This window comes from Cervus canadensis, chromosome 21 (genome assembly GCF_019320065.1).
Source record: "Cervus canadensis isolate Bull #8, Minnesota chromosome 21, ASM1932006v1, whole genome shotgun sequence".
Classification (NCBI taxonomy): Eukaryota; Metazoa; Chordata; class Mammalia; order Artiodactyla; family Cervidae; genus Cervus; species Cervus canadensis.
Genome location: NC_057406.1, coordinates 16,830,816 through 16,842,995, shown reverse-complemented (window position 1 = coordinate 16,842,995; position 12,180 = coordinate 16,830,816). Strand labels below are relative to the sequence as shown.

The 12,180-nt window shown below is 42.9% G+C and overlaps 1 protein-coding gene across 1 annotated transcript in view; it reads left to right on the top strand.

The window, feature by feature from the left end:
• LOC122423127 overlaps positions 1-12,180 on the top strand; it is a 308,231-nt gene that overhangs the window by 205,326 nt on the left and 90,725 nt on the right. Inside the window, 3 exon segments of the mRNA XM_043439907.1 lie at positions 5,300-5,614; positions 10,244-10,552; positions 10,642-10,959. Coding sequence (XP_043295842.1) covers positions 5,300-5,614; positions 10,244-10,552; positions 10,642-10,959 — 942 coding nt within the window.

Sequence of the window (12,180 nt, the reverse complement as noted above, 5' to 3'; positions counted from 1 at the left end):
CCAAGGAATAAGTGTCTTTTAATTTCATGGCTGAAATCACCATCTGCAGTGATTTTGGAGCCCAGAAAAATAAAGTCAGCCACTGTTTCCACTGTCTCTCCATCTATTTGCCATGAAGTGTTGGGGCCAGATGCCATGATCTTTGTTTTCTGAATGTTGAGCTTTAAGCCAACCATTTCACTCTCCTCTTTCACTTTCCTCAAGAGGCTCTTTAGTTCTTCACTTTATGCCATAAGGGTGGTGCCATTTGCATATCTGAGGTTATTGTTATTTCCCCCGACAATCTTTTTTTTAAAAATATATATATATATTTTTTCATTTCCCCCGGCAATCTTGATTCCAGCTTGTGATTCTTCCAGCCCAGCGTTTCTCATGATGTACTCTGCATATAAGTTAAATAAGCAGGGTGATGATATACAGCCTTGACGTACTCCTTTTCTTCCTTGGAACCAGTCTGTTGTTCCATGTCCAGTTCTAACTGTTGCTTCCTGACCTGCATACAGGTTTCTCAAGAGGCAGGTCAGATGATCTGGTATTCCCATCTCCTTCAGAATTTTCCACAGTTTATTGTGATGCACACAGTCAAAGGCTTTGGTATAGTCAATAAAGCAGAAATCGATGTTTTTCTGGAACTCTCTTGCTTTTTTGATGATCCAGCGGCTGTTGGCAATTTGATCTTTGGTTCCTCTGCCTTTTCTAAATCCAGCTTGAACATCTGGAAGTTCACAGTTCACATATTGCTGAAGCCTGGCTTGGAGAATTTTAAGCATTACCTTACTAGTGTCTGAGATGAGTGCAATTGTGTTGTAGTTTGAGCAATCTTTGGCATTGCCTTTCTTTGGGATTGAAACAAAAACTAACATTTTCCAGTCCTGTGGCCACTGCTGAGTTTTCCAAATTTGCTGGCATATTGAGTGCAGTACTTTCACAGCATCACTCTTCAGGATTTGAAATAGCGCAACTGGAATTCTATCACCTCCACTAGCTTTGTTCATAGTGATGTTTCCTAAGGCCCACTTGACTTCACATTCCAGGATGTCTGGCTCTAGGTGAGTGATCACACAATCATGATTATCTGGGTCATAAAGATCTTTTTTGTACAGTTCTTCTGTGTATTCTTGCCACCTCTTCTTAATATCTTCTGCTTCTGTTAGGTCCCTACCATTTCTGTCCTTTATTGAGTCCATCTTTGGGTAAAATGTTCCCTTAGTATCTCTAATTTTCTTGAAGAGATCTCTAGTCTTTCCCATTCTATTGTTTCCTCTATTTCTTTGCATTGATCACTAAGGTAGGCTTTCTTATCTCTCCTTGCTACTCTTTGGAACTCTGCATTCAAATGGGAATATTTTTCCTTTTCTCCTTTGCTTTTAGCCTCCCTTCTTTTCACAGCTATTTGTAAGGCCTCCTCAGACAGCCATTTTGCTTTTCTGCATTTCTTTTTCTTGGGGATGATGTCAATCATTGCCTCCTGTACAGTGTCACAAACCTCCATCCATAGTTCATCAGGCACTCTATCAGATCTAATCTGTTGAATCTATTTGTCAGTTCTACTGTATAATCATAAGGGATTTGATTTAGGTCATACCTGAATTGTCTAGTGGTTTTCCCTAGTGAGACTGAGCCAGAACTGTGTCTGAGTGTCTCCTGTGGCAGTGCAGGTCAGCAGTGCCCTTCTGCGGGGGCTCTGGGTGCAGCAGACCTGGGTATGGCATAAGCCCTCTTGGAGGAGGTTGCCATTAACCCCACCATAGAACCACCGGAAAATACACAGGGCTGGGGAAACAGACTCTTGGAGGGCACAAACAAATCCTGTGTGCACCAGGACCCAGGAGATAGGAGCAGTGACCCCAGAGGAGACTGACTCAGACATGCCCATGAGGGTCCAGGAGTCTCGGGCAGAGATGTGGGTCAGCGGTGGCCTGCTTCAAGGTCAGAGGCACTGAGTGCAGCAGTGGGTGCACGGGACCTTTTGAAGGAGGTCACCGCTATCTTCATTACCTCCACCATGGTTTGGCCTCAGGTCAAGCAACAGGGAGGGAACACAGCCTCACCCATCAACAGAAAATTGGATGAAAGATTTACTGAACATAGCCCTGCCCATCAGAACAAGACCCAGTTTCCCCCTCAGTCAGTCTCTCCCATCAGGAAACTTCCACTAACCTCTTATCCCTATCCATCAGAGGGCAGACAGGATGAAAACCACAATCAAAGAAAACTAACCAAACTGATCACATGAACCAGAGCCTTGTTTAGCTCTATGAAACTATGAGCTATGCTGTGTAGGGCCACCCAAGATGGACAGGTCACAGTGGAGAGTTCTGACAAAATGTGGTCCAGTGGAGAAGGGAATGGAAAACCACATCAGTATTCTTTCCTTGAGAACCCCACGAACAGTATGAAAAGGCAAAAAGGTATGACACCAAAAGATGAACTCCCCAGGTTGTTAGGTGCCCAATATGCTACTGGAGTAGCATGGAGAAATAACTCCAGAAAGAATGAAAAGACAGAGCCAAAGGAAAACAACACCCAGTTGTGAATGTGATGGGGGATGGAAGTAAAGTCCAATGCTCTAAAGAGCAATATTGCATGGGAACCTGGAATGTTAGGTCCACAAATCAAGGCAAATTGGAAATGGTCAAACAGGAGATGGCAAGAGTGAACATCAACATTTTAGGAATCAGTGAAATAAAATGAACTGGAATGGGTGAATTTAACTCAGAAGTTAAGATGGAACTGACTTAATCCACATGTTCCAAAATTATTTTTTAAAAATTTGCATTTGATATATAGTTCACATAACAGTATTAGTGTTAGTATTATTTGCAGATGTACAAGATAATGCTTATGTATTTGTATGTATTGGAAAATGTTGACTATCCTAAGGATAGTATAGCTACCAGCTTTTCAATGTTTATTTTTGGCTGTGCTGCATCTTCCATGCTGTGCACAGTCTTTCTCTAGTTGCGTTGAGCAGGGTCTGGTCCCTCATTGTGCTCTGCAGGCTTCTCTTGTGGTGGAGCACTGGCTCCAGGGTGCAAGGGCTTCAGGAGTGGCTGCACACAAGCTCAGTAGTTCTGGTCCGAGGGCTCCAGAGCACAGGCCTAGTAATTGTGGCCCACAGTCTTAGTTGCCCTGCGGTACGTGGGATCTTCCTGGGCCAGAGATAGAACCAGTGTCCCCTGCATTCAAGGTGGATTCTTAACCACTGGACCACTAGGGAAGCCCTTATTTTTTTTCTTGTGATGAGAACTTGTAAGGTGTACTTTGTTACCAACTTTCTCATATAAGATACAGTATTAACCCAGGTGACATTAATGGTAAATAATTCCCTTTCCAATGCAGGAGACATAAGAGATGTGGGTTCCCTCCCTGGGTTGTGAAGATCTCCTGGAGAAGGAAATGGCAACTCACTCCAGTATTCTTGCCTGGGAAATCCCATGGATAGAGAAGCCTCTCAAGCTACAGTCCATGGGTCAGACACAGATGGACAAGACTGAGCACCCACACATGCCCACATTAACTGTACTCCTCATACTGTACATTACATCCTCATGACATTAACTTTAGTGCTGGAAGTATGTTGTTGTTTAGTCACTAAGTTGTGTTCACCTCTTTTCCACCCCATGGAGTAGCCTGCCAGGCTCTTCTATCCATGGGATTTCCCAGGCAAGACTACTGGAGTGGGTTGCTATTTCCTTCTCCAGGGGATCTTCCTGACCCAGGGGTCAAACCTGCATCACCTGCATTTCTAGCAGATTCCTTACCACTGAGCCACTGGGGAAACCCAACAATACTTACCTAGTAGCAATGCTGTGTGGTAAATTATTTTTAATATGCACTATTTATTATTACAAACCATTACCTTTAACTTATATTTGCTTTACTATTAATATCCACTGATTAGCATGAAGCTAAAGGACTATTTCACTGAATTTTATTCATCTACACATTCATTCAATAAATACTTATTTAGCAACTATCACGGTATTTAGAAAAGGTTCTCCATATACATACTTGTTGAATCTTGTTGAATGAGTGCATACAATATGTAGGCACTGTCCTAATAGAAACACAGGGTAAATAAGATATGCAAAGTCCTTCCTCTAGTGAAACTTTAATTCAGGTAGGTTTGTGTGTGTGTGTGTGTGTGTGTGTGTGTGTGTGTGTGTGTACACATTTGTAGATGTCTGTATGTCTGTTTTTATATTTGTTATTAGATGCAGGGAGTGATAAAGAAGTAAATATTTAAAGTTATTTTAGAAGACTTTATGATAGCTTTCATTACCATTTTTATTTTTCTCTAGAATGTTTAAATTTTTCTTATTTATTAGTCAGTTCATTTACTCAGTCATGTCTGACTCTTTGTGATCCCATGGACTGCAGCACGCCAGGCTTCCCTGTCCATCACCAACTCCTGGAGCTTGCTCAAACTCATGTCCATTGAGTGGGTGATACCATCCAACCATCTCATCCTCTGTCATCTCTTTCTCCTCCTGCTTTCGATCTTTCCCAGCATCAAGGTCTTTTCCAATGAGTCAGTTCTTCCCATCAGGTGGTCAAAATATTGGAGTTTCAGCTTCAGCATCAGTCTTTCCAATGAATATTCAGAACTGATTTCCTTTAGGATTGACTGGATCTCCTTGCAGTCCAAGGGACGCTCAAGAGTCTTCTCCAACACCACAGTTCAAAAGCATCAATTCTTCGGTGCTCAGCTTTCTTTATAGTCCAACTCTCACATCCATACATGACTACTGGAAAAACCATAACTTTGACTAGACAAACCTTTTTCTTGCTTCCTTGGTGGCTCAGTGTTAAAGAATCTACCTGCCCGTGCGGGAGATGCCTGGTTGATCCATGGGTTGGGAAGATCCCCTGGAGAAGGAAATGGCAACTTACTCCAGTATTCTTGCCTGGGAAATTCCACGGACAGAGAAGCCTGGCAGACTACTGTCCATACAGTTGCAAGAGAGTTGGACACGACTTGGTGACTCAAAAACAACAATGCAGAACTCCACAAATCAGAAGGTTAATACCGACAGGACTTGGGTGACATCATCTGTCTCACAATACTCAGTAGAGTAATATTTCCTATTTTTTCCATTTTCAACCTTATTACTCTCATTGCTGCTATAAGAAACCAGACCCAGGAGCTTGCCCAAATGCAAAAACTCCGTGTCTCAACCAGCAGGCTCTGTAGCCTCAGAGGAGACTCAGGACCGGAAGATTCTTAGCCCCACCACCCCATCCCAGGGCCCCACGCCCTGGTCAATCCCGCATTGTCTCATTTCTCTCTCCTTAGGCAGCAAACAGCTCCGCCTGCTGGACGGCGGCGGTTCCTGCTCCGGGAGAGTGGAGATCCTTGACCAGGGCTCCTGGGGCACCATCTGTGATGACGGCTGGGACCTGGACGATGCCCGCGTGGTGTGCAGGCAGCTGGGCTGTGGAGAAGCCCTCGATGCCTTGAAGTTTGCTAAATTAGGTCAGGGATCAGGGCCCATCTGGCTGGATGATCTGAACTGCGGAGGAAAGGAGTCCCACGTGTGGAGGTGCCCTTCCCGGGGCTGGGGGCGGCACGACTGTGAGCATGCAGAGGATGCTGGGGTCGTCTGCTCAGGTACGGTCAGTGCATTGTGCATGGGCTGAGAAAGTACAAAGTTCCAAGGAAGTTGGTGTCTGATCACCTGGCAATAGAAGATGACCGAGTTAGAGAGGTCTAAGACATCTACCCATCCTCCCTGAGGGCACATTTATCTCTGAGTGATGGGCTTCAACTACTTTCCTCTTGTCAGTTTCTGATATTTCTTCTCCAGTGATCTTACCTGACAGAGTTCAATCTATTATTTCCAATTATAACTGATCTTCATAATTTTTTTTTTTCTTTTTATTTCAACTACAGAGGGCAGGTCTTTATTCCCAATCCCGATCCCCCCTCCCACCTCCCTCTCCACCCGATTCCTCTGGGTCTTCCCAGTGCACCAGGCCGGAGCACTTGTCTCATGCATCCCACCTGGGCTGGTGATCTGTTTCACCATAGATAGTATAATGCTGTCTACCACTTCTCCACAAAGTTCAAATCTGTTCTGTATTTCTGTGTCTCTTTTTCTGTTTTGCATATGGGTTATCGTTATCTTTCTCCATATATATGTGTTAGTATGTAATTTCTTTATCTTTCTGGCTTACTTCACTCTGTATAATGGGCTCCAGCTTCATCCATCTCATTAGGACTGGTTCAAATGAATTCTTTTTAATGGCTGAGTAATATTCCATGGTGTATATGTACCACAGCTTGATCTTCATAATTTTTTATATAATTTTTGAAGAGTGAAATACTTGCAAATCACCACACACACACCCGTTTGCACAGTGAACCCATAGGAGGGAGGGATAACAGTGAGGGTGCACCTCTCTGGGTGGAGTTGTTTCGGTAGTTACCCTATGACATGCTATTTTGCACTAGGTCAGTAGGAGTGGAGGTACAGGGGATATCATTAAACAAATCAGAAAGCAATTTATGGATTTATGCCAAATTTCAAGTCTCATTGCAAATTTAAATGTAAATATTCATAGCCATTTTGCTGGTAGGACCAGAGAACTGTGCATGAAATGCTCTGAGTCATAGCTTCTCCTTCCATTGTTATTAGAAAAGATTCTTTGTCCATGTTTTCTTTTAAAACATCTGTATAAGCCAAAACTTTAAAAGAACACTTAGCCATGCACTGACACATCAAAGGTGGAGGCAATGAAATATTGATTCTGTGTTTTATAGTAAGAGATTATATAGTTTACACCTGATGATTTCGGTGATATAAAATAATTGCACTTGGGGGTTTATTTGCTAGGAATAGAAGTAAGGGGCCATATATAATTTTTGAAGAAGCTGAAAGAGAGTTATCATAGCTAGGAGGGATGGAAGGGCAATGGGAGATGACAAAGGCAACTGTGGGGTTCTCTGAGCAGCCCTGAGGGTCCAGGTGTGGTGTGGAGGATGCTACATGTGCCTAAGGACACAGGATGTCTGTATACCAAGAGACCAGACAAGGATAAATCTGACCACAGTTTCATTTTGCCTTTGTTGCAGTTGATTCATATAAATAAATGGCCCTCTGAAAGGGCAATTTCCCTTTCTTTGATTATCCAAGTATCTCATAAACATTTTGGAGGACTTAAAACTGTCTACCTGTTTTTCTCCTGCACTTCTTAAAAGATAAGAGCATTGTTTTATTGTGATGTACATTCCCAACATTGGCCAAAATTCCTGAATATAACAGACTCTAAAAAGATGCTTGTATTTGAAATAAACCACATGAAAATAGATTCTCAATATTGCCTTCAAATAACATCCTCCTACTTAAATATCAGACCTCTGCAGAGGATTCAGATTTGACTCCTTTGTAGCCTCTCCTCTCTCTCCATTTAATTTCCCAATCAGAGGTTCTATTTCTGGGCCTCTAGGGACCCGCTCTCCTTGGCCTTTGCTGCTCCTTGATGTAAAGTTCACATTGATCCCCTCTGACTTTCAGAGGGGAATGGGCAGCCCAAAGGTTGAGGGCAGGTCTGGTTTTCCAAGAAGATACTTGATCTTTGTGGATCTCTGAGAGGCCACATACCTCACCCTACAGAGATATTTCCTATACCTCAGGCCACACAGTGCCCTGTTCCAGTCAAACCAGTAGGAGTCCAGAGTGATGGGTGAAGAGCCAGAGGGTCCGGGGTCAGGTAAGGATGAAAGTCAGAGGAATGAGAGTTGGTCTGGAGGCAGATGCATCACAGCTACAGGGAGAAGAGAGGGGGCCACCTTGATCAGAGGAAGAAAAATAAGTATGTGATCTACATGAACAATGATGAAAACCCTCACGCTCTCGTGGTTCCCCGGATAAAATCCAGCCCCAAACCTATAACAGTGAGATAGCCTTTGGGACAAAGGACCCTAAGCAGAAGCTGAGATACAGAAAATCAGGGCTCTCCCAGGCTCAGGCATAGGTGCAGAGAGAATTCTTTCCTGACAACCTGGCCCCTGAGGTCCCTCCTATGATTCAGGTTGATGTCTCTTTCGCAAATGGACTGAACCTGGAAAATGGAGGCCAAAAAGTGTTTCATCACTATTTATTGAACAGTATGTCTTCTCTAATGATATAAAATATTACCTTCTTCAAATACTAAATTTCTGTGTCTGTATGTCTTTGTGTCTATTAGATATTTATATTCTGCCCCATTCTATTTTTATACAAGAACATGGTTGGTTTTATTATTTTTAATAACACCCTCTCACATCAGCCTTCTAGTTCATAAATTTTCTTGTAATGTTCACACACTTATTTTTCCATTTGAAAGCAAATATAAAGTAAAAACGAAATAATAATAATTTGTCTTGGGAGACTATCGTGATGTGTGTAAGACTTTGTGCTAAATATATTTGAGTGTCTAACATGTGTCAGGCTATCTACAATCACATGTAAGCAATATTTGTTCTTTCTAAAAATTCATAATCTGGCGGGATTAATACAGAAACTAACAAGGTGTTGAGTAAAAATTATTTAATTAGAAAGAGTAGCCTTAACCTAACTCCCCACCAGACCAGTTTGATCTCTTTCAGTTTTAGACTCCATCCATTCCCGGTTTAATCTACCACACATCCCACCCACACTCCACTCCTACAGATGTTCTTCCCTTTCAGAGTCTCCTTTCCATTCATTTGTAGCCTTTAAGATTGTTCTCTTGTCTGCAGTGGGTAAAATGGGAAAGGGTAGCAGGGTTAGGTGGCCAGATGGGAGGAGCACAGTAGATAAAATGTGTCAAAAACTTGGACAAATATTTTCCTCAAGTCTATCTTTCATCTGTATTGAGGTTTTGCGTTTGGAAATCTCTAAATTATAAGTGGCTCGTTTGCTCTCTGCTCTCTTTCTCTCCCTCTCCTTTTTTTACTGCATGCTAGCTATTTCTCAAGAATCCAAATAGGAAAGTTATATGCAGTTAGCATATACATAGGATTAAAATACATTAAATTATCATCATTTCTTAGTATTTGCTAAGATTGCCATGTCTTAGATTCCCATGTCTAGTAGAAAGTAATCAAACTCAGCTGATTTGCATAGTCCCACTGAAAACTCATTCTAAAGATGGCTAGGACCAGCCCCTCCCTCTCCTATGACTCTCTGAACTTTCTTAATATTCAAACTCATCTATGGACAACTTCTTTTCACAATCAAGTCACCTAAGAAATTCTGGGAATTTTTCACCATCAAGAATTATGAGAAATAATTGTGCTGTTTCCAATGCCAGTATATGTGAAATTATAATAGGCTTGTTACAATATACATCAAATCATAATAGGCTTGTAGACTTGGTATGATGTCTAGCTTTCCTCCTGTGAGCCATAAGTCTGTCTACAGTCTAGCCTGAATTAATAGATCTCCTGCTATGAGGTTCCCTGTCCCCAGTGACTTGATTATTGGCTCCTGAGGGAAAACTGGCCAGAATTCTAGCTCCAGAAATCTCAGATGGGCTTCTAATCTTGTCTGGCTCTTAGTCCTCTAAACTATTGAATCCCATAAACCTACTTCACTCCAGGTTAGTTCAGCTCTGTGCTCAAGTCTTATGCCCACTGTGATGCAGTTTCCTTGGGCCTTGTCGTTTCCAGGCCCCTAGATGAGGAATCCTCATCCTTCAGTTCAGTTCAGTCACTCAGTTGTGTCCGACTCTTTGCGACCCCATAAATCACAGCACACCATGCCTCACTGTCCATCACCAACTCCCGGAGTTTACTCAAACTCATGTCCATTGAGTCGGTGATAACATCCTGCCATCTCATCCTCTGTCGTCCCCTTCTCCTCCTGCCCCCAGTCCCTCCCATCATCAAGGTCTTTTCCAATGAGTCAACTCTTCACATGAGGTGGCCAAAGTATTGGAGTTTCAGCTTCAGCATCAGTCCTTGCAATGAACACCCAGGACTGATCTCCTTTAGGATGGACTGGTTGGATCTCCTTGCAGTCCAAGGGACTCTCATCCTATTCAACCTCAAAATATACATTCTTACTGACTGCAAATTTTTCTGGGTTTCTTTTCATAAACTTGCTCATGAAAATATTAATACAATTCTGACACTAACTGTTAGCTTCTCTCTCCATGCCCCACTCCTAGAAATGAAATGCTTTTACATCCTTGCCTATGATGTGCTGTTTCCAGTGCCAAGCAAGGACTATGAACACTCACAGGGTTTGTTGCTGCTGTTGATTGTTTCCCTTAGGATTTGTGCGTCTGGCTGGAGGAGAAGGACCCTGCTCAGGGCGAGTAGAAGTACATTCTGGAGAAGACTGGACCCCAGTGTCTGATGGAAACTTCACACTTCCCACTGCCCAGGTCATCTGTGCAGAGCTGGGATGTGGGAAGGCTGTGTCTGTCCTGGGACATGTGCCCTTCAGAGAGACAGATGGCCGGGTCTGGTCTGAAGAGTTCAAGTGTGAGGGGGAGGAGCCTGAGCTCCGGGTCTGCCCCAGAGTGCCCTGTCCAGGGGGCACGTGTCACCACAGCGGAGCTGCTCAGGTTGTCTGTTCAGGTGAGATGTAGCGCAGGACTAACCTCCCGCACACTCTGTTTGGGTTTTTAAAAAATGAGATTTTGCTGAAATCCAGTGTTCTCTACCAGTGTATGCAGAAGTCCGGCTCATGACAAATGGCTCCTCTCGGTGTGAGGGGCAGGTGGAGATGAACATTTCTGGACGATGGAGAGCGCTCTGTGCCTCCCACTGGAGTCTGGCCAACGCCAATGTTGTCTGTCGTCAGCTCGGCTGTGGAGTCGCCATCTCCACCCCTAGAGGACCACATTTTGTAGAAGGAGGTGATCAGATCTCAACAGTCCGATTTCACTGCTCAGGGGTAGAGTCCTTCCTGTGGAGTTGTCCTGTGGCTGCCCTGGGTGGTCTTGACTGTTCCCATGGCAACACAGCCTATGTGATCTGCTCAGGTAAGAGAGGGGGGAAGGGCTACTGGTACTCGTGGAGTGAAATGTCCCCAAGAGCAGAGAGTGAGGGAAACCTGGCTTCAAAAATCAGATATTTCATGGTGAAATCTGCTTCCTCTCATTGTTCATTCATTTTTCAGGTCAGGGCAAGAAGTGTGAAGGGGAATAATATATTTTTAAGCAGCATTATTATTTACAAATAGTCATGGAAAACAAAGGACCGGCAGTAAGTGTAGACCTCAGTCATGTTCCCCAAGCCAGATAAGCCCAGAGACTTTCCCAGCACTACAGAGTCACTGTTGCCTCCTAGTAACTATGTCCTGTGTCCTCTCCAGTGAAAACAGTTTTAACTTCTACTACCATCGAATATTCAGTGGAAGGACTGATGTTGAAGCTGAAGTTCTGGTATTTTGGTCATCTGTTGTGAACAGATGACTCGTTGGGAAAGTCTCTGGTGCTGAGAAAGATTGAGGGCAGAAGGAGAAGAGGGTGTCAGAGGATGAGATGGCTGGATGGCATTACTGATGCAATGAACATAAACTTGGGCAAACTCCGGGAGATGGTGAGGGACAGGGAGGCCTGGCATGCTGCAGTCAATGGGGTCGCAAGAGTTGGACATAGCTGGGCAATTGAACAACAACAATAACAACAACCATAGGCTATTTTATTGATTTTTGAACTTTATATAAAATCATGCAGTATGTTTCTTGTGTGTCTGACTTCTTTGACTCAACATTATGTTTGGGATTCACTCATGGTGTTGTTTGTAGCAGCTGACTATTCATTTTTATTACTGTAGAGTAGTTCTTTGAATGATCCACATGAAAATATACTGATCCATTTGACTGATGGTAGAGCTTTGAATTATTTTCTGTCCTTGACTATTACAAATATGATGCTTCAACTTACCATGACAATGACTTTGGGTGAAAATCTATGCTATTTATTTAATCCTTGGTCTTTTATTTTCATTTTCTTAATGGTACCATGTCCTTAGATGAGCAAAGATCTTAATCTTAAGGAAATATAACTTACTAGTTTTTCCCTGTATATTTAGTATTTCTCATATCCTTTTGAAAAGAACTTTGCTTACTCCAAGACCATAAAAACATTCTTCAACAGTATCTTATAGAAGTTTATTTTTCTCTTGCATATAATTGTATATTCCTTCTGAGATTGATATCTATATAAGATAAGGGTCAAGTTTCATATTGACATCTAATT